This window comes from Uranotaenia lowii, chromosome 2, assembly GCF_029784155.1.
Source record: "Uranotaenia lowii strain MFRU-FL chromosome 2, ASM2978415v1, whole genome shotgun sequence".
NCBI classification, from domain to species: domain Eukaryota; kingdom Metazoa; phylum Arthropoda; class Insecta; order Diptera; family Culicidae; genus Uranotaenia; species Uranotaenia lowii.
Genome location: NC_073692.1, coordinates 252,016,413 through 252,044,407, shown reverse-complemented (window position 1 = coordinate 252,044,407; position 27,995 = coordinate 252,016,413). Strand labels below are relative to the sequence as shown.

At 34.7% G+C, this 27,995-nt stretch overlaps 2 protein-coding genes across 5 annotated transcripts in view; one reads left to right on the top strand and one right to left on the bottom strand.

Moving 5' to 3' along the window:
- LOC129749213 (metabotropic glutamate receptor 8-like) overlaps positions 1-476 on the top strand; it is a 33,268-nt gene extending 32,792 nt beyond the window's left edge. For all 3 annotated transcript variants that reach the window (XM_055744153.1, XM_055744151.1, XM_055744152.1), the window contains exon 15: positions 17-476. In XM_055744153.1, the coding sequence (XP_055600128.1) occupies positions 17-214 (198 nt within the window). In that variant the 3' untranslated portion in view covers positions 215-476. The remainder of the gene's footprint in view (positions 1-16) is intronic.
- On the bottom strand, positions 413-27,876 carry LOC129749214 (myotubularin-related protein 10). Of its 2 annotated transcripts, XM_055744154.1 has the most exons (11): positions 27,807-27,876; positions 21,983-22,049; positions 21,833-21,923; positions 21,694-21,745; positions 3,011-3,159; positions 2,787-2,942; positions 2,599-2,723; positions 2,310-2,538; positions 1,906-2,136; positions 1,100-1,837; positions 413-1,034 (listed from the first exon to the last, which is right to left on the bottom strand). In XM_055744154.1, the coding sequence occupies exons 3-11, from the start codon at positions 21,884-21,886 to the stop codon at positions 606-608; spliced, it is 2,163 nt and encodes a 720-aa protein (XP_055600129.1). In that variant the 5' UTR covers positions 21,887-21,923; positions 21,983-22,049; positions 27,807-27,876; the 3' UTR covers positions 413-605. The 2 variants fall into 2 exon arrangements, with proteins under 2 accessions (XP_055600129.1, XP_055600130.1); XM_055744155.1 differs by lacking the exon at positions 27,807-27,876 and having other exon boundaries at positions 21,983-22,109.
- Positions 27,877-27,995: the final 119 nt, after the last annotated feature.

Here is a 27,995-nt window from a genome sequence, read left to right as displayed (position 1 = left end):
TTGATTCCCTCTGCAGTTGTACATTATCCTTATCCGACCAGAGCGCAACATTAGACAGAGCATGATGCCCATCCGGTACAGTACCATTAACAAAACGACCGGATCTGCCCAATCATCCATGATGGCAGCTGTGATCGTAACAGCGGCAACGTGCAATGAAAACGAAAAAGTGATAAAAAACGTTTCAAATGAAAATATTACAGGCGCATACTAGAAGTATTATTATTATTACTGATAATAACATTAAGAAAAGGGAACTAAAAGTAATGCAGGACATGTATTCGAAGAAAATACCAAAAGGAATAAATTGATTAGTTTATTTTAAACGAGGACGCCTAAATAAAGCTAAGAAAATTACTGATAAAATTATACCACATATTGTTTCTCTATTGTTCCAAAAAAAAGCCGATACTTTTGATTATGATGCATATTTTAATTATAAATCTTTTAAATAATTATAAGAACTATATACACAACTTGTTTCATGTAAAATATTTGTAAATAAACTTAATCAGCAACAATGTTTTGGGACAACTACCCATGGAGAAGTAGTAGTCCTCATGCACTTTTTTGACAACAGTACCTATCTTAACTACAAATGTATTTCAATAATTTATCGACGCTGAATCCATGATGGAGCCATCCGGCTGATATTCTCCATTAGTAACTAAAATATCTAGTAGTTCTTCGGTGTTGGTGACGTTACTTGTGAATGGGAAAAAAGAATTTATCAGAGGCATTTTCACTCCTCCATCCACTTCTGAGGGATCAACACATCTGCTTTCTCTGGTTGAACTGTTAAAATCCGGAGAACGGCCCCTCATGGTGAGCAAAATATTTTCATTCGAGGCTGAGAGATTTCCAGAATGTAGGATTTTTTCGAGTTTATGAATACTGTTTAGCACCGACCGATTAAACATATCGACCTGTGGATAACCGCCATTGGTAATTTCCAGGAACGGAATCCACCGGAAGTAACACTGATGCCAAATTTCGATGTCTCTAATGGCATAGCGAGGAACCAATAACGAGTGCTGGAGATAAAATAAACAGTTTACAGTTAGAGCAGGTTTTTCTTTATTATTTTAAAAATACGTGCCTGTACGAAGTTGCTAGAAGCTGCTCCCGAATTTGGTGCTTTAGATGCTGCTACAGATTCTGAAGAATGGTTCATGGATTGCCGATGGTTCTCTTTGACATCGTCAATGCAAGGCAGCCGAAACGCAGATGGTGGTAAGCGTAATTTTATTTCATGTTCCGTGTCCGGCGGCTTTTTGTAGAGTGGGTTGGAAAACAGTGCAATGTCCTGGTCACTGAACTGCTCTCCCCAGTCCCAAACAGGGCGAAGTATAATGTGATCGTTTAGTAGGGCCTTCTGACGATCACTTTCACAATTAAATTGAAAAGTATCAAAGACAGGAAGAAATACTGAATCCCACAAGCTTGTCAGGAACGTTTCAGAAAATTCAAACTCCTCCGGAAATTGTTGCAAAAGCTGCCAAACGCAATCTAAAAACAGTAAAAACAAGGGACTACACTCGGTCGGATTTCCATTGCAAACGTGTCCCATGCGATCATTGAATGGATGGCCCAAACTAACCCACTCCTTTTGGATTAGAGTTTGAATTCCATGGATAGTACGAAAAGTTTTATCTAAAAGCAGTTGAACTATGCTGGAAATTACACTGCTCATGTCGCGACCATTTATCTCTTGCAGCACCACCGTATTGCCACTAGTTAACAACTTGGCAGCTTCTACGGACTGCTTTAGGCAAACTGAGACGTACAATAACCAATACGTTTTGTCCAATAGCGAGTAAAATCTTGCATCTTGTGCCTGAAAAATAAAAAAGGAATATTTCATTTATAATATTATGTTACATAATACTTATAATATGTAGTTACCATGAACTCGCGATCGTTTTCTGGCACACATAGCTTCCGAAGCTTCAGGTAGCTTTCGTTGACCTCCTGGATACCTGGCAGTAGTTTGGATAGTTCCATCAGGTGTGGTGCCCGTTTTTGTGGGTCACATTTGCGGACGTGCTCCAACATTGTGTTTTCTATTGTAGAACTAGCGATTTCGGGACTCAATTCAGCCATGCGCACCAATGCTGCGTCCTCGATGCCCCATACCTGCAGGATTTTAATTTTCGATATAATTCAGGAACGAATAACGAAATCGAGTTGTAAAATAATAATTTTTGTTTATTGAAATAAATTTTCTATTAAATAAATGCGTACATTTTTACTTGAATACAATGAACTAGGTTACGACTTCAATAGATCTATTTAAATATAAAACTCACCCAGATAGCAGATCGACAATTTCTGAAACTTCGTGAGATATTGAAATATTCCATATCTGCTAAATGCTTCGGAACAACATAATTCATTGGCAAAGTGCTATCCATATCCATTTTGTCTTTGGAAAACACTCGCCACCCGGCTTCTGCACTACACCTTTTTATTTCATTCAACCAGTCAATTTTCTTGTTAAACATACATACCGAACGGCTGGAGTTGTAATACTTTTCCCTGAGAAAGAGTGATAACATTTAGATAAAACATCACGAAGTGCTTGGATTCGATACTTACTTGTAATTATAAAGAAACAGCAAATTATGTTTGGCTGGAAAGGCAAATTTCACTAATGCATCGGCAATGTACTTTCCCTTGCCTATACCCGCCTTGCGGAAGCCAAAGGTGAATGTTCTGAAATTCTGAAAATAAAAAAATAAAATTATCTTCCCTTATTGAAGGAAACTAAGAAAAGATAATTTTACCTTGCATACAATTCGAATAATTTCGATTTTTCTACTGTTTTTGACCGGTGGACTCACGACGCGCTTCTTTCGATCTGTTACTTGATAGATTTTATCAATATTTGAAAGCGAAACGTCGTATTTCCCCAGGAATGTGTTTTTCTGATATGTCGAAAGCTGTAGTATAGTAATAGAGTTGTATATTATCACATGGAAATAGAGTTAGGGTTAAAAAAATGTCCTACCTCGTCATTATCATTTTCGACACTGAGAAATGAAAGGCGAAAGTTGGTTATAATAAGTGCTCCTTCCTTCTCGTCGATATACTTGTTATCCTTCACGCAATGTGCTGTGTACATACAGACGTTGTTAACACGTGCTGCTTCAAGTTCACCTAAAATGTTGGAAATATTCAATTTTTTCATATTTTCATATTTTTCATATTTTCATATCAGCTATTATTATTCGAGGATCTAGCGGTTGAATCCATCGATGATTCTAGAATCGACAGACTTATTAAAGCTTGCTTCATTTAGTATTGGAACAAACTTTTGCTCATATTGTGGCGCTCCTGGTTGACGGATTTGGAAGTTCTTGGAGCCCACGTGTCGGGAATTTTGCCAACTTCACGTAAGGTACACCGGGGCAAGTGCAAACTCGGGGCAAGTGCAAACGCTCAACTTTTCTCTGTTACAAAAAAAGTAAAAAATATTTCTTCTTCTAGAAATTGTTGTTTACACCCAAACGAACAATCTGACATAGATAAACTAAACTTTCTTTAAATTTTTCACCAAAAACACGGCACTGTTTGATCACACACGAATTCAACTACGTACTAGACATGAACAGTGTGTTTTTGTTTTGCATATTTTGGCTACAAAGAAGGGCATTCAAATCCGAATTTTCGTTAAAAGGTGAGTGTTTGGGACCGATATTCAAGTGAAAGCAGAAAATTTATGATAAATTTTCAGTACACCCCGAAAGTTGTGAAAAAAATATTCGCTCTTGTTAACCCACACTGCGGGGCAAGTGCAAACGACACTACCGGGGTAAGTGCAAACGTACCTTTAAGCCATGTAACATCAGCCATTTCAGAAAATTCATCACCAAAATGGTTCAGCATTATATTGAAATGGTCAGAAGGGGTACCAAAGGGTTGTATCTAAAGCGGATGTTCAAAGTTCCGTAATGCATTAGTAAATGAAGGTCTTTTGCTTAAAACAACAGTCACCAAAAATGGAGTTCCAAAAAGTTATCAATATTGCAACAAAACAGCAAATATATGAATAAAAGTTGATAAAACGTGCCGGAACATGTATTCAATTCATTTTAGGACCGATGCACTGACTCATTTGTGAATTAGTTAGGAAAAAGTATTGCGTTTGCACTTGCCCCCATAAACGGGGCAAGTGCAAATTTTGAAATTTTTTCACAAAAGCACCGTTACTTTTTACCAACATTTTTTTATTTTTCACTTTCAACAGGAATTTGTTTAGAACTATTTTAGTGATGCAACGAACGATAATTGATAATATTTGAACATAACAAATTATCCCTCTCTAGACTAGAGACTGAATATTCGGCAATTCGTAACGCTGCATTTGATCAGTATATTTTGAACATCGAACATAACGTTAAACAAGATCCTTCTTCTTTCTGGAAATATATCAATAGTCGTCGACTTGGAAATTCTATTCCTTCATCTGTAACGTTTCAAGAACGGACATCGGAAAGCATTAAGGATTCTGCTGGTTTGTTTGCCGAATTTTTCAGTAGCGTGTACAGCTCACTCTCTCCGGACTGCACTAATGATTACTTTGGAACACTGCAAAATCGTGACATTAGTCTCCCGCAGCCCGTATTTTCAGACCAGGAGGTTCTAAAAGTATTGGTATCCATGGATTCTTCGAAAGGTTCGGGGCCTGATGGGATCCCAACGTCGTTGGTCTCGAGAATTGCTGTATCACTTGCCACGCCACTTAGCATGATTTTCAATCTATCGATATCGGAAGGTGTCTTTCCTGCTCTTTGGAAAATGTCAGCTATTGCTCCAATTCATAAGTCTGGAAACGCTCATCGTGTTGAAAATTATCGACCAATATCCATTCTTTGCTGTTTCTCCAAAGTATTTGAAGTCCTCATGTACGAAAGATTGTATACTGCAGCTGTCCCGTTACTCACGGAGGTCCAGCACGGCTTTGTCAAGAAAAGGTCAACGTTGACAAATTTAATGTGCTATGCCAGCGAATTGCATACAGCCACATATAAGAAACTGCAAGTGGACTCTATATACATTGACTTCGCGAAGGCCTTCGATAAAGTTCCACACAGAATCGTCATAGAAAAACTTACTCGCTACGGCTTTCCTGTATGGGTTACCAAATGGTTGTCGTCGTACCTGCTTAATCGTCGAGGTTTTATCAACATTCGTGGTACTCACTCTATTGTGTTCAACATGCCATCAGGTGTACCGCAGGGCAGCCACTTAGGACCGCTTATCTTCGTGCTGTTTATAAACGATTTAGCAACATGCCTTCAATCACCGAAACTACTGTTTGCTGATGATTTGAAAATCTATCGAATCATAGATTCAATAGTGGATTGCGCTGCGCTTCAAGATGGCATCGACAGATTACTGGCGTGGTGCAATATACATGGAATGGAAGTTAATGGCGGTAAGTGTAAGTGCATAAGCTTCTTCAGGAGTAGAGCCTCAATCGTTTACGACTACACTTTAAGCGGAAGCTCACTCGAAAGGGTAACCTCCATAAAAGATCTTGGGGTTACTTTTGATCAAAAGCTCACTTTTGCCCAGCATGTCGCGACGACTACAGCCAAAGGTTTCGCTTTGCTCGGTTTTCTTCGTCGGAATACGTCAAGTTTTGAAGATCCGTATGCATTGAAAACTTTATTCTGCTCGTTAGTACGCAGCGTCTTAGAATATGCTGTTCCTGTTTGGGCACCCTACCACTCCGTTCACAGCGACAGGATTGAAAGAATCCAGAAAAAATTTCTGCGGTACGCATTACGCCGTCTGCCCTGGCAAGATCCCGTACGGCTACCTCCTTACTCTGAGAGGTGTGGCCTACTATCAATGACGCCTTTGAGTCAAAGAAGAAACTATCTTCAACGATTGTTCATCTACGATATTTTGACCAACGCTGTTGACTGTCCTCAACTGCTCCAGAGTTTAAACCTCTACGCCCCAGCTCGACAACTACGCAGTCAGTTGATTTTTTGGTTGCCAAGAAGCAGAACAGTATTTGGACAAAATCACCCCTTATACCGATGTTGTCAAGCTTTTAATGTTGTCTCGCACTTATTTGACTTTCATATATCTAAATCTACGTTTAAAAGTGCAATCCGTGATGTAAACTAGTTTTTAACTAATTTTTAATAGTTTTGTAATCTTATTCATAAGTTAGTTTTAATATTAAGTCTGTATGACAGTAGTCAAAGACTCCAAATAAATAAACAATATTTTTCTAGGACATGTGAAAGTTGAACTATGGTGAAAACCGTTTGCACTTGCCCCGGTGTACCTTATGTATTTTTGACATTCCGCAAATCGGTTGTACTTTGTAAACAATTAACATGAAAGCCGAAAGAAGGGAAAAAATTGTGCACAGTTATTTGGAAAATTCATTGTGATCTGCATCTAGACTAAAGATGGGCAGAACGGCTCATTTCAATGCGCGACTCAGAGCCGTTCGTTCAAATTATGAGCCGGTTCATTTGAGCGGCTCAAAAATGAACCATGTCTCGCAGCTCAAAATAAATTGAAGAGCGATGAACAGCAGAAAGCCGTTCGTTCGTTCTCTCGAACGAGTGGATAGCACGGTTAATAAATTTTTTTTAATCAAAAATCAGGGAGCTGGTGAAATAAAAATCAGGCTAAATCAGGCTACTTTAAACAACGGAAATTTCGCTCAAAGGAATGACCTTTTTTTGGTCATCGCACCACATTTACACTCTAATGACACATTCCACCGTGACGTGAAATCGCTTTTTCGGACTTTTCTGCACTGTTATCATTATAGAAGTCAACCAAATTACTTGAAAATGAAAAAAAAAATTGTAGCAAACGGTCGCAAATTGAATTTATTTTCAAAATGAATATAATTTAGTCATTTTAAAGTTTAAGTTGTTTTTGTTGTGAATAATTACATTTGTGACGTGAATTCACGCTAGAATAAACCATTTCGGACTTTAGTACATACATCTTTGATTTCCTGTTCTCTCTGTGGAAATAGAATATTGGTGTCTTCGAATGAGTTGTAATGAAAATAATTACCCACAATTTGATGTACGGAGCTTCTCGATTGAACAACAACGAACGAAGTTATGCTTATTTGAAGTTGTGACGTGAATTCACTCAGTTCAAACAGAACAGGGTAGTTGACTGAATTCACGTCACGAAATATAAAGTTATACTGTGGTTATACTGAACCATTCTTTGGAGTCTTCAAATTTTATGTACCTAAACTTTCAAAAACGATATTTTGTTGCTCCGACTTTAACAATCATAAATTTTTTTTCCTTATTTTGATTGGCATTTGAATAGCTACATATTGCGGGATCATATGTTGAAATTACTACTGTCTTCATTTAAAGATTCACCAAAAAAAATTTTTATTTTTTTTCAATCTTTTTGTATTTTTATTTAAAAAATAATGAACTTATTAAAAAAAAATCAACTAAACTATGTTCGATTTGTAAAAATCCGACCATCTGGAGGGTCAAAACAGCTGTCAGAGCACATTTTTCATATAAAATTTAACAAAAAATCAAATTTTGTGACGTGAATTCACTCATTCGCGCTGTTGTAACTCAGCTAGATTCCAACCAATTTCTATAAATTTTAGAGTTTTAGAATCGTCTTATCATTTTTAAAGAAAATCTCATTTTTTTATTTCAAAAAAAAGTCAGAGTTTTCTCGTGAAATTTAAAACTTTCCTTTTTTTGTGACGTGAATTCACTCATTTGCGACTGTTTTTGTTCGCTTTTCAAACCAACTACATTGGATATAAACAAATTCTTTTTTCTACAAAATGAAGCCGTGCTTTTTGGCTTCTGAACATACTAAAAATATTTAAAAAAAAAATCATCCATATATTAAAATTAGTGATTTTGTAAAAGTTGTCAAAAACACAACTTTATTGAATAAAAAAACTGATTTTCAAAATCATCTAAAACATGTGTAAACAAACTTTTTTCTCTTTTTTCCGTTGGTTTTGTGTGATTTGAATTATCAAAATTATAGAAAATTTTGAGATTTGTTGATACGCGAACGGATAAAAATCACTTTTGAGCGGTACAAGCGCGTGGAATGTGTCTAATATGTTTTATGCGCCTACTTGGTTGAATAATTCTACTGATTCAAAGCAATCGAAAGATTTCCTTTAATTCCCTTTTTTTAAAATGAGAATTAAAGGGAATCTTCAGTTGCATGTTAACTTTTCAACTTCAGCAATGGTACCTTATCCAGTTCCTTACTATCCATTTTTCATCACATTCGCAAAAATCAGACAAATTCGTATATTTTCAAAAATCAGGGAAATTCAATGGCTTAATAGGTTGTCAGGCTGAGCCTCGAAAAATCAGGCAAATTGGCATTTCTGGTGGGTAGTTAAAAAAGAGCCACAGCACAGCACGGCTCGAAAGAAAACCACGGTTCGAAAACGAATCGCGACTCCCCGCTCGACTATGCTTAATGAACTGAACAGCACGAGCAGAGTATGGAGAGCCGTTCGTTTCGATCGAATGAGCCAATCATTCACGCCATTTTCTGCTCGGTTCCTCTTCGAACCGTGGCTATTTTTCGAACTGTGGTTCTTTCTTTCGATTCGAGAGAACGAAATTTTTATTTTTTTATTTTTTCAGGGATTTTCATCGTATTGGATGATTCATCCCATCGAGAGAACGAAATAACTGCTGTTCTCCGTTCTTCAGTTTATGTTGCTTTGCTTGTATAGTGAGAGCCTGTGAGAGCAACCAAGAGCTACCTATTTGAACCAGCTGTTTTGGGAAAGAACGAACGAACCGTGGCTCGCTCGAACCATGGTTTCTTTTGATTCGGCTTTCCACTCTCAGCTCTTGTTTTTTGCATTCTACTTTTTTTTTATTTGATTCTTTATTGGAGGGGAAAAAGCCCATATAAGTTGGATTGGATCCTTCTCATATGCGCGTAAAAACCCTCATCTTTTGCATCAACAGATTACAATTTAAATCCAAATGATACATCGAGTACTTAAAATTAACACACCTTACCATCTAGAAATATTTGTACATTTAAGTATAAGCCTAAATTACAAAAGCTCTCTGCGAAATTTACGTTTTAATGTGTTTCGGGATAAATGAAAATCAAAAGCTGACGATACGCGATTGAACGTTCTAGATATTCTAACAAGTGGTGCATTTTTACCGTAATTAATAGAAGCATGTGGAAGGACCAGGAAAGATTGAGAACGAAGGTTTCTGGGCCTTACATTAAAATTAAAACTTTCTAAAATTTGGGGACAATCAACATTACCGAGAATGATGTCGGAGGTGAAGGATGCATCTAAAACAGCCCGACGAGAAGACAGAGTATCAAGTCCTATAAGATTGCATCTATCTTCATATGTAGGAAGGTTGATGATATCGTTCCAAGGTAAGTTGCGGAGAGCGAAGCGTAAGAATTTACGTTGGATCTTCTCGATACGTTTAATTTAAGTTTATAGTAGGGATTCCAAACGATTGAGCAGTACTCTAAGTTAGAGCGAACCAGTGCGCAGAAAAAGGTTTTAAGGCATTGAATATATCTGAAATGCTTGGTTATTTTGAAAAGGAAGCCTAGACATTTGGAAGCTTTGGTGACGACATAAGAGATATGGTCTCTAAATGATAGTTGTTGATCGAACATAACACCTAGATCTTTAACTACGCCGACGCGTGCGAGAGGTATCTGTTGAATGCAATAGTCGAATTGAAATGTTGTGTGTTTGCGTGTGAACGATATGACCGAACATTTTGTAGTATTGAGGACCATACGGTTTTCATGACACCAATTCGAGAAGGCGTCTAATTGGATTTGTAGGAATTCCGCATCTTTGGGAGAGCGTATGGTGTAGTAGAGTTTAAAATCATCCGCGTATGAGATGTGCATGCATTTCAGTAGAAGATTCACGTCGTTTAGGTACATTAAAAATATAAAAGGCCCAAAATGAGAGCCTTGGGGGACACCAGATGTAACGTGGAAAGGTGTGGAAGTATGATCTCCAATCTTTACAGACATGTTTCTATTAGAGAGGTAGGATTCAAGTCACTGAAGTGCAGACCCATGTATGCCAAGTCGAGAGAATTTAGATATGGCAATCCTATGGTTGATCTTATCGAAAGCAGCGGATAAATTCGTATAGATGGCATCGACTTGGTGGCGTGCTTGAAACGCGCTTAAGATGTACGATGAGTAGGCAGCTAAATTAGTTTTGGTGGACCTTTTAGGCATGAATCCGTGTTGAGTGTCGGATATGTACGACGAACAGTTGTGAGTGAAGTGCTCCAAAATAAGAAGCTCGAATAACTTCGATGCTGCACAAAGCGCAGCGATGCCACGGTAATTGGTTACATCGGATTTGTTTCCTTTCTTGTGAACGGGATAAACATAAGAATCTTTCCAAAGGCTCGGGAATCGGCCACCGCTGAGCGACAGATTGAAAATGTGGGCTAGCCCTGGCGATAAAGTGGATGAGCATCTTTTAAGGACAATCGATGGGATGCCATCGGGGCCGTGGTTGGTGGAGCATTTCAGGACAGAGCAGGCGGTTTCAACGGTAGCAGCAATGATGGTTGGATGAGGCCCAATTGTATATCATAGTGGTACATTGGATGAAGCGGCAGAGATTTCAGTTTCGTCGGTGAATACACTTTTATAGTGAATTCGGAACAGGTCGTGAATATCCGAAGTAGTGCTGGCTTCGATGTCTGATATGAACATAGTATTGGGAAGACCAGATTCATCCTGCTGTTTATTAACATGGTTCCAAAATTTTTTGGGGTTACTTTTCAAGTGGCATTGAATTGTTGCTTGGTGCGTCGCGAACAGAGTTTTATTCAGTATTTTGTATTTATGATTCAAAAAGCGATATCTACGCTTTGAATAACCGTTCCGTACTTAGTAAGCTCGTTTAGAACAGAGCGTTTCGCTGTTTTCAGTTTCTTGAGAGCTGTGTTTGACCAAAGTGGATTGTTAGAAGATCTAGAAGTTTTGATAGGCACAAACTGGTTGATGGCGTGTGCAATGATATTGGTGAAGGTTTGAGTAGCTGAGTTAACATTTTGTTCATCAAGAACTTCATTCCAAGCGACGGTTGATAAGAAAACGATCATTGAGTCGTAATTTGCTTTCCTAAAGTCTTATGAAGCTGACACTTCAGGCTGTTTGAATATGTAAATATTGTGTTTGATGGTTATAAGCAGAGGAGGGTGGTGTTGACAATGTTTGACTAGGGCATCAGGTGCATCAAAAACTTGTAGATTTCCAGAGAAAAATTCCGAACTGCCGAAGCATAAGTCGAGCATGCGACCGTTAGCGTTAATAATGCAATTTCTTAGGGTGAGGCCAGCGGTACTGTATGCATCCAGAACATATGAAGAGCTAATAGTCATGCTTGAGCTTTTGGAATCGGAGTATAAGTGGCCAGAGGAAGCGAGTTTCCATTTTATTCCCGGGAAATTGAAGTCACCAATAATAAGAAGCTTGTCCGTAGGCTTCATATGACCAGTGCAGTGATCCACTCAAGGGAGTTAAGATGTGGGTTGAGGATACTGGAGTCTTGTGTGCGATCAGGCGGGAGATAGAGAACGCAAATATAGAGCTCGAATTGATCCATTGCTACGGATACCCAAATTTGTTCAACCGTTTCAGCTCCTGGGGGTTGAATTTGTTTGGCTTTCAATGCGGATCGCACAGCTAGGAGAACCCCTCCGCCGTGCTTTGTTGCTATTGGCTGTGCTGCGATCACATCTAAAGGTTGAGTAGGTTGTACCAAAGATTTGCAAAGATAGTGTGTTAGTATTGAGCCAAGTTTGGGCATCCAGCGGTAAAGTTTTTCAGCAAGTGTTGTGTTGAGCGCCGTGCCACGGCATAATTTTATCAGTATTTTTTCTTAAAAGTATAAAGAAATACACTACATTTTCAATAACTAATAACTAAAATACAGCCAATTGCTTTTGTTCCAATTCTATCTGAAGCAAGCTTTAACACATTGCGGACCATCTACGACAAGGAAAATAATAAAACTCGATTTAATACACTTAACAGTGAATTGTAGCCTTTTTTACAGCCTGTAAATTATATTTGAATACACATGACCAAAAATAATAAACAAATAATAAATTTAAAAATTCTGAACTATGATTAAAAAATTTCGAACGCAGAAAATCCAAAATAAATTTAAAAAATTAAGATACACAGCAAACGAAAATTACCGAGTTCGTAATTTTTTTACCGAAATCCTAACATGTGTAAATCGTTAAACTGTTCGGTAATTTTTTCGGTAAAAAACAAACGAACATCGGTAAATGAAGAATCGATTTACCGATGTTCGTTTATTTTTTACCGAAAAAATTACCGAACAGTTTAATGATTTACACATGTTAGGATTTCGGTAAAACAATTACCGAACTCAGTAATTTTCGTTTACTGTGTAGGATAAACGTATTTTGAAAAAATCATAATTTTCATATAAATAACATAATTTCCAACTAATAGGAGATTTTCGAATGACTGCATTCTGAAATATCTTGCATGATCCCGTTTCTATTATAAGCTCATTCCTCTTTTTGAAGTCACAGCATATGGTAACTTTAAAATGGAAGAGATATAAAAATTAAGAATAAATATTCTTAAATAATAAAATATTTCGGCTATAAAAAATCAATTACAAAACATCGTTCAAAAAATAATCGAAAACAATTAGGCCAAGATTTCGGACCGTTGACCGTGCGACAACTCAATCCAGTTGGAACTTGCGCACAAAACGAAAATAAAAATCTACCTAGCCATCGATCGAACGATATTCGCACAATAGAAGACTTAACAGAGCAACCACATGCTAAAAAACAAAAAAAAATTGTCCGTTCGACACTTGTGCACTCACATGGCGGTCGAACCATCCATAATTAACTGTATCGAAAAATGTAGTGCCTCCTCTATTGGGTACTGTAGTATCGTACAACTGACGACAGCCCTATAGATAACACCTCCCTGAATACGACACTGTGTATAATAACAGCGAACAGCTAGTAACGGCAGTCGAGGCACCGGGGAGACAGTCTCATTCTACTATATTGGCGACGAGTATAAAAATGGCGATTTATTTGGTGAGTTGCTATTCAACTATTCAAAATTGTTGAGAAAAGTAGAGAGAAAAATTGTGTTGTGAAATGGATCAGTCGCTTAAATGCGGAAAATATGAAGTCTGATTCCATTCTGCGTGAAAGCAGGGACGTTTTTAGAAATAGAACAGTCGCTTAAATGCGGATTAAAAGTTTGGTCTGTTCTATTCTGCGGGAGAGCAGGAATGAAATGGCATCGCTTAAATGCGGAAAGAAATGTCATCGCTTCAATGCGAAAAAAATGGCATCGCTTAAATGCGGAAACAAATGACGTAGAGGGAAGTGGATAAACCTGAATCGCTTAAATGCGGATGGCTTACAGGCTTTCTTGCTTGTTGAGTGAGAGGAAGACAGACTCTTCGGAAGGCAGAGTGGCCTGTGAGGAGTATGTGGTTTTAGGAGGAGCAGGCAGGTAGCGATGGGCAACTTGTCACTCAGCGGGGTATGCTGGCTGTTGGTTGCTGTATGCTGTATACTGCCGTGGTCTCAAAGCGTAGTATAAAAGGAAAGTGAATGAGAGAAAAGAGAATCATATGCATTGATTGCTAGATGATGTTAAGTAAAGAGAGAATTTTTCCCCAAGAGACGGAGAATTACCAATATGGGTGTGAATATGGGAACATGTTGTTCTGAGTTGTGGATTGGTTGCTTAGTTGAAATTTATGATTTGCCATGCGGTCAATGCTGATGATGTTGATGTTCAGAGACACTAGGGGAAAGGTAATCAATGGAATTGTCTGGATAGCGGTGTTATTTACAGCGGTACATGAAGGAAGGATATTTTTTTGCATTGCCGTTTACTTTAATCGGGTTTTTGAAGTTTCATGACGATGCGTGTGTTTGTTTTGGCTAAATCATGTATGTATAGCCAAGGTTTTGTTTAGCTGTTGTCATGTTGTAAGATTCTTTTGCAAGAAGTCAAGAAATCAGATGATGCTTAGTGAATTGAATAAAGTTGAGGATTAATATTTTTTCCAGATGATCGTAGATTGTTTTGAGTTTTAGTTTGGAACGTTCGCATTGTCTTGATTAATTTTGGTCTGTTTCTGCTGCTGTGTTGAACTATGAAATTTACGTAATAGTTCAATAGTGGTCTAGAAGTGTGAACATTTCGAAAAAGTGTGGTAAGAAAGCAGCCAATAGAGCGTGGTATAATATCGACACGATAGTTCATACACATAAACAGGTATTTTTTAACTAAACTTTTGAAGCACGAATGAAATACTTGATGATCAATTACGGCAAAGGTAAAGTACAATGTAGTAATTAAGGTACAATTATTTCAGTGATGGTGGATTATGGTTACAAATATAATTGCTAAGAGAGACTAGAAATAAGGATGTTGTTTATTGATGTAGAATGTTTCATGGATGATAGAAATTTACAAAGTGTTCTGTTCGTTCACTGCAATTACTGAGTATGGTCTGATCTAAGCAAATGAGTTAAGCTTAGGTAATGCTGTGAAAAGGAGTGAATCTGAAATTGGCATTGGGAGTTTTGAAGATCGAAGGCCTTACAAGATTGACGATGGTAGAACGACACGTTTAAACGTTAGTTAGATATTGTACGGTTTTAATATAAGTGCGGTTCAATTTTAACAGGTTTGATTTCAGGTACAATAAGTTTTGGGTGTTTTTTTCGAGAAATTGAAAAAATCTGTATATACAAAAGACGTTACATTCAATGTAGCAGCATATATGGACGTTGCTAGATCGAGAGATTCTTGTTCAAAATTAGAGACTGTTGGAATTAAATTGGATAATTTACTGAGCACTTATCGTGAGTTCGGTTATGTGAACCTTGTGATCGAATTCGATCGAATTCAAATAAATATAAGAAGATTCCTAATTTACAGAGCCTACTTCCAAAGAAAGGTTTGTTTCTTCTATGTATAGAAAGTATAGTACAAATTGTAAGAACCCTTAATGTATAAAACCATGAGGAACCGGTAGCGTTCGACAGTCTGAAGGACTGAATATTGAACCTTGTGCCATCTAGTATTTTTGATATTAATTTGAGAGGGGCTGATACAAATCACCGCTCGAAGTGATAGTTTGATGGAAGATAAAATATTGATACGCTAACACACAAACCGGCGGTTGTCTAAAAGTGACTATGGTGCTCTTCCACTCGTATTTGTGTGGTGGCTAATTTCAATTGATCACTAGATGAGGTTTCACTTCCACTAGGTTTATCTTGTTGTTTGGAACTTAAAATAAAGTATGACTTAAGAATGACGGCCTTGAAGCAGTGATTATGCGTGCTCTGAATAAAACGTCTGTAAAAATATCGAGGATGCCTACTAGAACAGTCAAAAATTGTGAGGTTGGGAGTATCAAAATATCGGAAAAATGGAGAGTTGAATGATGTTTAACGGCTCAAACCTCTGCATCTGAGGATTATGTAAGTGTATGAAATAAGGGTTCAGTAGTTATTCGGTAAGCAGCCAACTACAACGCGTTGTAGTTACTTCGTCAACGGCATTTGACACTGCAACCTCTTCTATACACACTTGGCAGTGGCAGTTGATATCGAAGAATTCGAGGGTGAAAGCTGGAATTCTTACTTGTAAATTTAAAGTTAAAACAAAGTAGTAAATTGAAGTAGAAAACCGAAAGAAGTTGGCTTCAAATAGGATATTCTAAGCTATAGAGTAAAAAAAAATTAATTAGAAGGAAAAATCAAATTGAAAAAAAAATGGAATTTGAAATTCTTAAATTTATAACTAAGGTAAAAGGAATTGTATATGCAGAAGGATCGTCATGAGAAGTTTGAAGTGTGAAAATTGCAAGTTGCAAATAAAGGAGGCAGAGGAGATGAACAGTTGGAGGTTGCAATTCGAAAATCGATTTTGAAACTCAGAAGAATAAACGTGAGTGGGAGATTGGAAGAAAAAAAGAACCAATGTTAAAGTTTGAATATGTGAGTTGAAAGCAGAAAATTAGAAACAATAATATACAAGACAAATAAATCATTTCAGTAGAAGTTGAAGGAAAGGAGTATTCTATTTAAGATGTCTCTAGCAAAATTCAACAAGTTGCAACAAGAACTAAGTATTGGGAAACCAAGAATTTAATAGAGTGAACCAAGATCATTAAGTGAATCATTGTTCTGAAAACAATTGAAAAAAGGAAAATAGATGTAGTATCGTACAACTGACGACAGCCCTATAGATAACACCTCCCTGAATACGACACTGTGTATAATAACATCAATACAGGTGTTTGTGTGTGTGTGCAGCGAACAGCTAGTAACGGCAGTCGAGGCACCGGGGAGACAGTCTCATTCTGGACGAGTAGCGAGTAGGATGCGGCCTTTACCGGATACTATAGGTACTACTTCTTCAATAGAGTTAGTTGGTGTGGAACAAATAATTTAGTATGTGGTCAAGCTTCTATTCCAAATGCTCTTCACTCTTTTCACCACCTTAGAATTTTCTTCTGATCTTCTATCCGTCTTTCATTTCAACTCTTTAACCTTCACCGATAAAGCCGCAAATTAATTTCATAAAACAAGTTCACGGTGATTTCTCTTCTTAAATTAAGAATACAATTTAAAAAAAATATGCCCAACCATGTGTTTCAAATAATTCGACCTCTCAAGTGAAGGAAGTGGATATAGAAAAAAAATTGGGTAAAATTACAACTGCTACAGTAAAATATGGTGCGGAAACGAAGGTACAATAATCGGTCTAATAAACCGTAACCCCTCAAATTTTTGACAATTTTAAAATGTATATATCTTCAAGTCTGTCAATTTAGTCAATTATGTCAATTTTGTTAATTTTTGAACTTTTGTCAATTGGTCAATTTTGTCCTTTTTGTTGATTTTGTCCATTTTGTCAATTTTGAAAATTTTGTTAATTTTGTCAAATTTCTTTCAGTTTTGTCAATTTTGACAATTTTGTCAATTTTGTCAGTTTTGACAATTTTGAAAATTTTGTCAATTTTTAAATTTAGTCATTTTCGTCAATTTGGTCAATTTTGTAAATTTAGTAATTTCTTGTCAATTTTGTGAGTTTTGTCAATTTGGTCAATTTTGTTAATTTTGTAAATCTTGTCAATTTTGAGAATTTTGTCAATTTGGTCAACTTTTTCTGTTTTGTTTATTTGGTCAATTTTGTCAGTTTTGACAGTTTTTTTTCAATTTGGTCAATTTTTTCAATTTTGCCAATTTTGTCAGTTTTGTTATTTTCGTCAGTTTGGTCAATTATGTAAATTTTTTCAATTGTGTCAATTTCTTCCATTTTGTCATTTTAAACAATTTTGTCAGTTTCTTCAATTTTGTCAATTTTGATTGTTCTTCCAATTTAGTCAATTTTCCCATTTTTTTTTTAAATTTTGCTAGTTTGGTAAATTTTGCAAATTTAGTAATTTCATTTCAATTTTGTTAATCTTGTCACTTTAGAAAATTTTGTTAATTTTGTCAATTTTGTCAATTTGGTCAATGTTGTCATTTATGTCAATTTTGTCAGTTATGTTTTTTTTTGACAATTTGGACAATTTTGTTAATTTTTGTAAATTTGGTCAATTTTTTCAATGTTGTCTAAACGAAGTATTTGAGCTGTTAATTGTATTGGAAAAAGATTTTAAATTATTCAGATTTTTTATAAAATTATTCAAGTGTTGTATTCAATTATGTCAATTTTGTGAATTTTTGAACATTTGTCAATTTGGTCAATTAGGTCAATTTTTTCCATTTTGTTGATTTTGTCTATTTTGAAAATTTTGTCAATTTTGTCAATTTTTTTCAGTTTTGTCAATTTTGACAATTTTGTCAATTTTGTCAGTTTTAACTATTTTAAAAATTTTGTCAATTTGTAAATTTAGTCAATTTCGTCAATTTGGTCCATTTTTTAAATTTGGTAATTTCTTTCCAATTTTGTGAGTTTTGTCAATTTGGTCAATTTTGTCAATTTTGTAAATCTTGTCAATTTTGAGAATTGTGTCCATTTGGTCAACTTTTTCAGTTTTGTTCATTTGGTCAATTTTGTCTATTATTTTATATTAGGTCCATTTTTTCAATTTTGCCAATTTTGTCAGTTTTGTCAATTTTGACAATTTTGTCGATATTGTCAATTTTGCCAACTTTGTCAATTTTGTCCATTTGGTCAATTTTGCCAATTATTTTATATTAGGTCCATTTTTTCAATTTTGCCAATTTTGTCAGTTTTGTCAATTTTGACAATTTTGTCGATATTGTCAATTTTGCCAACTTTGTCAATTTTGTCCATTTGGTCAATTTGTAAATTTTGTCAATTTTGTCCATTTTGTCAGTTTTTATTCAATTTGGTAAATTTGTTCAACTTTGCCAATTTTGTCAGTTTTGTCATTTTTGTCAGTTTGGTCAATTATGTAAATTTTTTTCAATTGTGTCTCCGATCGGGGTACGAAAAACACGTGCTTCGATCCATCCATGTATCATTGTATAGATCAATGCAAAGTCAGCCTATCGACTTTGCTTCTTCTAGACAGTAATACGATGTGGGACAAATGGTCTTGTGCGGCAAGAAGTTTTCTCAAATCACGCTCTTGGCTCATTTTCAACACCTTTCATGCTTCCTAATCTAATCTATCCGTCTATAATTTTCATTACTTTCATTTGAAATTCTTCCTATTAGAATGTATAATTCACCGAAATGCCATTAATCATTAAATTAAAATCATAAAAGAAAACTGCAACACTTTATTAATGAATTAATTGTTATCAACGTTTTTCTATAAGTAAAATAAGTAATTTTCATATAAAAAGTGTATTTTTAATCAAATCTCTACTTTTTCCACCGATTTCTTCGCTAATTTCAAATGGAAATGGTTCCGCCTATCATCAAAAATAATCACAGAAAAGGAGGTGTTGCGAAAAAGTGCACTTTTCGATGGACGAGCCTTCAAAAATTGCCAATAAAATACACTAAATGCTTTCTATAGGGCTTCAGCAACTTCTAAACCCATCATAATGTATGAGACAATTGTAGATCGTTGGCAAGTTTAGAGGCCTTGACTCGACTTCGGTCAAAATCTGCCAACTCGTGACTGCCAATGCCGTCAATGGAGTTTAAAAGTACTCTCCGTCAGCCTCATTTCGGGTAACTTTTGAGGGTATTGCACTCCCTCATTTCGTTTTAATCGATGGGATGCTAAAGGTCCCTGTGAGGCTTTTTATACCACGTCCTATGCATTGCGAGAATTGTGTGAAGTTGGGACACACTGCGTCCCACTGCGCGAATAAACAACGTTGTCCCTGTTGCGGAGAAAATCATGGGGTTGGAGCGTGCCCCGCTACAACACAAAAATGTGTGTATTGTGGGGGCTCACCCCATGATTTATCTTCTTGTGAGGCCTTTCAGAACAGTTGCGCTACTGACATTTCAACAACAATCTACGTATAAGTTCCCTAAATGTTAGAGGACTAGACATGAATCGGTTCAGTAATGTTGTAGTGACGTTGATTCTTCATAATGTAAACAGTAGTTGTCCACTTCCTTAACCTTATGTATTAAGAAAGAAGAGTATCGTTACTCAATGAAATTACAATTTAACATTTTGTAATGATATAACAACAATATAAGCCCTCAAGTATATACTTTTGCTTACCTGCAAGTTGGGACAGGCAGAGGCGCTCTTTAAAAAAACGCTCCAGGCGTTCTTATGCCGCCGTTTCAAAGAGCGCCTCTCCACCGGCCTCAACTCAATCAAATAACGTCTGCTATGTGCTGTCAGTTGACGATATTAACACGGATACTACTGAAGAAGAACAGCCACTTCTTGTATCAGGGAACTCTCGGAAGCGTTCAAAGGTGACTTCTCTCAAAATCCCTAAAAAAAAAGTCCCTCTACTCAGCCCATCAATAAACAGTGCTAAAAAATCGACAGAAGCGGATAAGGGAAACAAAATACCACCTGGTTTCCGCGTGAAAACTACAATCTCCAGTGATCCAGCAGTCGCGGGACCATCAAAAGCTCCAATACCTAATATTATTTCATCCACAGCAGCTGCCCAGTCGGGATTTTTTTAAGTTTTTAAGCTTTTTCCGTTTTTTGATGCATCGGACTTCATCAAAAGCATAGTAACGGAAATGCTTCCCATTGTAAAGAAACTTTTTAAGCAATTGATGCAAACTTGGCTCCTTCTTTCAGTGTTTATCTCTCTCGGTGGCTTATTTACGCCGAGAGATCGAAGATATCATTGTTTTACAGAGGAATCGTCGTAGTCTCATTCCTAAACTGGATGTGTTCAACAATTTTCTTCATAAAACAAACTGTGATATTTTTTCTTTGTGCGAAACTTGGCTATCTTCTCAATCTAACATCTCATTCCACAATTTTAATATTATCCGTCTGGATCGTGACGATTCTTATGGAGGGGTGCTTTTGGGGATCAATAAGTGCCACTCTTTTTATAGAATTCACGTTCCTTTATCCTTTATAAGAGGTAAGGACTTATGTGTTGTCAGTTTGTACTGGCTTCAGAGAGTTGCAGTGGATCGAAGTCACCTAGAGGACCTGTGATCAGTGCTTCCTGAGCCAAGGTTGATCCTGGGTGACTTCAATTCACATGGAACTGTCTGGGGAGAACAAATTGACGATAGTCGTTCTACTCTTATTTATGACATTTGCGACAGTTTCAATTTAACAGTTTTGAACACGGGTGAAAAACGTGGGTACCTAAACCGCCTGCAAGGCAAAGTGCAATTGACCTCTCACTCTGCTCAAATTCCCTATCATTTGATTGCCAGTGGAAGGTGGTCCATGATCCTAATGGTAGTGATCACTTGCCTATCGAAATTACTATCACCAATGGGGTCAGCTCTTCAAACACAATAAATATGATATATGACCTTAGATGTGCCTGGAAAAAGTACTCGGACGAAATAATAACAGCCATCGATTCTATGCATGTTTTACTTCCTTTAGAAGAGTACCATTTTTTTTCTCGTTTGATACGTGAAAGTGCACTTTGTACTCAAACAAAACCCATCCCAGATTCATCTGTTCCTAGAAGGCCCCCTAATCCTTGGTGGGACCAGCAGTGTTCCAAGCTTTATGAGGACAAATCAACAGCATTTAAAGATTTTCGAAAACATGGAACTCTCGTCCTTTTTGAAACATATGTTTCCCTTGAAAATCAATTCTAAAAACAAAAAAGTCTACGCCCAGTTTTCATAAAATAGAGTGTCTATTCTTCTTCCAGACCAATTACACTACTGTGGAGGACATACCCTCTCTCCGACACCAGCTTAGACGAGTCTATTTTCTTCGATGCTAGCTCTTCTTTTCCTTAACAAAAAGAAATTTTAAAAATACCTCCTGCGCTACTGACATTTCAACAACAATCTACGTATAAGTTCCCTAAATGTTAGAGGACTAGACATGAATCGGTTCAGTAATGTTGTAGTGACGTTGATTCTTCATAATGTAAACAGTAGTTGTCCACTTCCTTAACCTTATGTATTAAGAAAGAAGAGTATCGTTACTCTATGAAATTACAATTTAACATTTTGTAATGATATAACAACAATATAAGCCCTCAAGTATATACTTTTGCTTACCTGCAAGCAATTTTAATGACAAATTTTCAGATGCGAAATTATCATTAAAACTCTGGAAACAGAGAAAAATAAAGATCAGTTTTGTCTTCTATGGCAATAAAAGCTGGACTAGAATTTATTGTTGAAACAATTTGTTTACCTCTTTTACATAGCTGGTGAAATTCTCTTTCTGTTTCAACCGGAGCTCGTTCATTTTGAAGATAATTTAGTTTACTTCGATGATGCTGTATCTAGAAGTTCGAAAATGCTAATGATTTTTTATATTGTGGAATATGATCGAAGAAATTACCTCATTTAATCGAATGCTGAGAAAGGCTTTCGATTACTCCATTTCACTTTCAAATCAGCACTTTTCTTCTTCTTCTTCTTTTTGTTTTTATGGCCAGTTCATGAGTGAGCTATAATGCCAAGTATTGTCAAACCATGAAAAGAGTGTACAGTGGGCCCAATGTGCCTCTTTTACTGAATTATGTCGAATTGTTGTTTATATTTAACTTTCGTTATATAATTTTTTTTTATTAAATATTTTCTATAGAGAAGAATAATGTCGGTAAGTTTGTGTTAAAAATAAATCTTAATTAAATTTAAAAATTTTGTTATTTCTATGTAAGTATCTTCATCAGCATTTTTAATCATTTGTGCAATGTCGTCGTTTAGTATTAGGTTGGGAAAATTTACCCTTTCATTAGTATATTTATAACAGTCGAATAGTATGTGTTCTGCGTTCTCTGTTGTTCCACAAATATCGCATTTGTTGTTTGTTTCAATTTTCCAACTGTATAATTTGTCTTTAGTGAGTGTGTGAAATGTTCGTAATCTTCCTGATATTATAATTTGTTGTGTATTTAGTTGTAATTTGTCAAACCAAGGTCTGTTTGTGACTTTTTCCATTATTTTGAAGTGCTGTCTTCCTTTTTCTGATGATATTTTTACGTAATCTTCATTCCATTCTTTCATGGTTTCTTCTTTAATTAAATTTAGAGTGTCATTTAATGGTATTTTTGATTCAAATATATTTGAGCTGTTGCATCCAGTTTTTGATAATTGATCTGCAATTTCATTGCCCTCTATACCTTTGTGACCTGGTATCCATTGCAATTTAATATTTTTTTTACTTTTTTTTATTTTTTCAATTATTTCAAAAATAATAAAATTATTCACAGATTTTTTGATATTTTTTAATATTTGCAGTCCAGACTTAGAATCTGTACAGATAACAAAGTTGTCATTATTTTTCGTGTTTATTATATCTATTGCCAAATTTATGGCCATGAGTTCTACATTCATAATCGATAATTCCTTACAAACTTGTATGTCAATTTTTTCATTGTCTTGTTCAGAATAGATTCCCAATCCACAGCTATTATCTGTTTTTGATCCATCTGTGTATATTTTATTGTAGTTTTTGTAGTGCTTTTCTAAATGTTCTTTAACTAGAGATTTGATGACTTTTTTGTTCAAATCATTTTTATTTCCTAAAGATTCAATATTAATATCTATTCTATCATTAATATTTTTCAATTTTAGCTTATTTTGATCTGCAGTTAAGTCTATGATTTTTCTTTGTTTAAAGGTAATTAATTCCAGAAAAGTGTACTTTTTGGGAAACTGATCTATTTCTTTAAATTGATTTAATATATTACAAATAGGTTTGTTATTTGTGAAAGATTTTACAACTTCTTTCTTGGCAAGCCATTTTGCTCTATGATGTATTGGGATTTCCCCTGCTTCTGCGTAAATGGCATTTATTGGTGTAGATTTTAGAAGACGGAGGCAAGTTCTTAGAGAGTCATTGTAGGATGAGTTAATTTTAGCAAGATTGGTTTTAGCTACATTTCCATAGATTGTTAATCCATAGTCTATCTGTGATCTTATAACTGCTTTATTTATTTTCAATGCTGTTTTTGGATGTGCTCCATTTTTCTTTTTACAAATTAATTTGAGAATGTTCATTCTCTTTTTTATTTTATTATTCAAATAATTTATATGATTTTTATTGGAGAGCTTATTATCTATTATATATCCTAGATATCTATGATGATCCACTTGTTTTATCAATGTATTATTTATTTTGATATTTATTTTCTCATCATTTTTTGAGTTATATAATATAACAGCAGTTTTTTCTGCATTTATTTCTATTTTCAATTCATCTAATTTTTTTGACAACTCTTGGATTGCTGCGTTACCTTTTTCTTCTAATTCTTCCTTTGATTCTCCATTTATAATCATTACGAAGTCATCAGCAAATTGTAAGATCGATGATTCGTTTTCGTTGTTTTCATGTATATTTTTAGTATATATATTAAATAATAATGGAGAGAGTGGACAACCCTGTGGAAGACCTTTATTATTTTTCCTTTTAATTTCTTTTCCATTTGTTTCTAGAAGAACATTTCTGTTTATTAAATATTTTTGAATCCATTCTATTAATTTTAGTGGTAATTTTATTTCATCGAGTTTTCTAAGCAATATGTAAACATCAACCGAATCAAAGGCTTTTGTTAAATCTATGAAAATTGATAATGATTTTCTCTTATTCCTACTAGCTTGTGTTACTAAAGAATTTAAATGATTGATACAGTTTATTGACGAGAAACCTTCGCGAAAACCGTATGAAAAATCCGGTAATATTTTATTTTCTTTTAAATATTCATTTATTCTTTCTTTCAAGATACAATTTATTATTTTTAAATTAGTATTTATCAATGCTATTGGTCTATATGAACTCTCCATCATTTTGTCTTTATTTTGTTTCCATATAGGTATTATTTTAATATTAAGCCATTTATCTGGTATGTTACCTTCTATCCATACATTATTTAAGATTTCTAGTATTTTAGTAAGTACATTGATGTCTAATCTCTTTAGCATAAAATATGATAAGCGGTTATCTCCAGCTGCGGATTTATCCTTTTTCTCTTTGATAATTTTGATCATTTTTTCAATACTTATATTTCCAATATATTTTTCTTCTCCAATTTCAAAATTTGTTGCTTCAAACTGTGAAATATTTTCATTTTTAAAATTGAGTTCCATAAATTTTTCCGCCAATTCCTCATTATTTATAATTTCTGAATTTTCTTTGTTTTTGAAGTTTCCTTCAATTCTTTTGACGATATTCCACATTTCTTTTACGTCTGTGTTTTCATTGATATTTTCCAATAATTCATTGTTATATTTATTTATTGAATCTCTTAATATTTTCCTGAAGTTATATTCAGCTTGTTTAAATTCTATTTTGTTTTCTAATGTCAAATTTTTCCTAAATTTTATGTGTTTCTTATTCTTAATTTCATAATATTGCTTTACTTCTTCGTTCCAATATGGTTTGAGTTTGAATTTACTTTTTGGATCTATTTTGTAAGTACAATCCGAAATAGCTTTTTCAATTTTTTCATTTAAATCATTCACATTTTTAATGTTTTTATGATCTATTTTATTTATATTTTCAATTGCTTTCTTTTTGTTTATTACTGTAATCTGTGTATTTTCCTCTATTTTGTTGTATTCGTATATTTCAAATTCTATCAGTTTATGATCTGATCCTAGATCTTCATCCGAAATTTTCCAGTTAATTTTCCCTGCTATGCTAGTCGTTGCCAATGTTAGATCGATTGCTGATGGGTTTTGGTTTAATTCTTCCCATCTTGTTGGTTTTCCATTATTTAATGAAATCATTTCATAATCGTACAACAAATCTGATACATAATCTCCTTTATGATCTCTTTTATTGTACTTACTATCCCATAGTGGGTGATGAGCATTTAAATCTCCACCTATTATAACTGGTATGTTACTATTTTTAATAAAATCAAAGAGATTTTTCAAAGGTAATTTAATTTCTGCTAGTGTCATGTTTGGCGCAATATATAATGATATAAAAATTGTAGGATTTTTAATATTTTTAATTTTTACAGCAATAAATTCTAAGTTAATATTAGGTATTGAGATTTCTTCAAAAATTAGTTCGGGGTGAATAAGAATACCCACTCCGCCATATCCTTCGTCTCTACATTTCTTGACAAATTTATAGTTAAGAAATTTGTATTTTTCGGATTCTTTGATCCAAATTTCTTGTATTAGCATTATGTGAATTTCTTTTTCTTTTATATACTTTTTGATTTGTTCTCTTTTCAATTGTGGTCTAAGGCTATTTATGTTGATTTGGGAAATATTAAGATTTTTTTTAAACTTATCCATTATAATTTCTATTTTTAATTATTATTTATCAATAAATGTGAGTTTAACAATCAATTGTATATTCTTTTATAATTCCATTTACAAGTTCATTTATTGTTGATCCAATTTCTATTTCTATAACATCTGATTCAATTTCAGTGTTGTTCGTTTTTGTGTTTTTCATAAAATTTATTAGTTTTGTTGTTGCTTGCTGCATAATTTCTGATTTTAATTTTTCAAATTCTGTTGTTTTATGAGGATTTTTTTCAATCACTTTTTCTTTTAGCAATATTTGTTCGCCTACTATTAATCTCTTTTGAACGTTTTCACTTTGTTGTTTTTTATTTTTATTTTGATTAATATTATTGATAATTTTGTTGTAGTTAATCGGATTTTTTATTGTTTCTGAAGGTCTGTAACCAGCTAATGTTCTACTTGGACGTTCCAAACGAGGGAATTCGTCGGTAGATTCAAGAATGGCGAATTTGTTTGTATTTTTTGGATATAGTTCTGAGGCTTCAATAAAAGTCATTTTATTCAAAACCATGGCTGCATTGATTTGCTGTCTACGTTTTTTTTCCGGACAATTTTTATCGTTCGGTTTGTGCGAACCTCTACAATTTTTACACTTTGGTTGAAGTTCTTTACAATCTTGGTGGTCTTTATCATCCAATTTACCACAATTTTCACAAGTTTTTTTGCCCTTGCACACTGATTCTTTGTGACCAATCCTCCAACACTTCTTGCATATTCGGACTGGGTAAATATACATTTCAGGTCTAGTGAAGACACCATAAATTTGTACAGATGAAGGTAATTGTGGTCCTTCAAACGTTATTTTAATCGAATTTGTTTCAGACAGTTCTTTATTTATCATTCTCTTTATACGTTCGACTTTAATTATTTTTCTTTCGGATATTGCGTATTGAAAAATTTCTTTCTCAGAAATCGAAATCGGAATATTTCTTATAACTCCAATCGTTTCTAGAAGCATCTTAGGAATTGTTACTTTATAATTATTATTTCTTAAAACTTCTGCAGCATTAAGAATTTTTTCGGTGTCCTTGGGTGACTTATATGTCAGTTTGTATCTATATTGTCCCGCTTTTTTAAGTTCCGAAAACTGATTAAGCTTAAGTTCATGTAGGAACTTTCCTACTTCCATTGGTTCTAGTAAAATATCATCATCATCTTTGGTTGAAATGGGTTCAATAATAAGAACGTTGTAAGAATTATTTTTAATCCAATTAGATTTTCCTTGTAAATTTTTAGGATGATTTTCATCTTTTTTTACAGTGTCATCTTGTTTGTTTGTTTTGTTTTGTATTTTGTCATTTTTCGGAAGTTTTGACCTGGTGTTGTGTGTGTTTTCTGTGCTATTTGATCGTGTTAGTGACAGGGGTCTTTTTTGTTTTTGTGTTTGTGATGAAGCTGATCTCGGTGTATCTTCGTGTTTGTGAGTGTTTTTTCCATGAGAATTTTCAGATGGCGTCTGTTCCGGAAATCCGCGAAATGGTGGAGAATCCATGTCGTCGTCAGTGCTAGGGAGATCTGGTTCCAAGTCCTTGTCTGGGGGTCTTTTGTGTTTATTTTCGTCATGTTCTGAGTCCGAGTCGTCTTTCATTTTTAACCTGTCATACGTCCAGTCAGGAAAAAATGAGTGAAGAAACTTACCTAGATTTTCTCTGAATTATCACTAAATTATAATAACTTAACCTACACTACTTTTCTCTATTTATTACTTATTATTAGAATTATCACTACTCATTAACTATAAATAACAATTTTTTCACAATTTTACATGTGACGCGATACTAAAATTTCTGTACACTTTAATTTTCACTACGCTTGACTTTTTGGCTATAGCTTCCGAATATCGATAAATCGTGGCCGTTCTGTGCTGTGTTTGCGTTGCGAATGAGCACTTTTCTATTTTGACAAGTTTGGTGACACTCTGATCGTCAATCATTCGTTTCTTAAAAAATATAATCTTTACGTTCGTATCACTCCACTCATAATTGCTCCATAATTGACTCTCCTCGAACTCAAAGAATTTAATGCACCTATGGATGTTACCAGAGTTGGCGTGAATTGCGTGGAAATTATTTTGTCGTATTTTT

Bases quoted from the DNA above. Each gene is read 5' to 3' on its own strand.
- LOC129749214 (XM_055744154.1), bottom strand. From the start codon at position 21,886: ATGAACGAGCTCCGGTTGAAACAGAAAGAGAATTTCACCAGCTATGTA. The intron at 2,539-2,598 runs GTAAGTATCGAA...ACTCTTTCTCAG, and splicing joins CTGTTTCTTTATAATTACAA to GGAAAAGTATTACAACTCCA. The intron at 1,035-1,099 runs GCACGTATTTTT...TTTTATCTCCAG, and splicing joins CTTCTAGCAACTTCGTACAG to CACTCGTTATTGGTTCCTCG.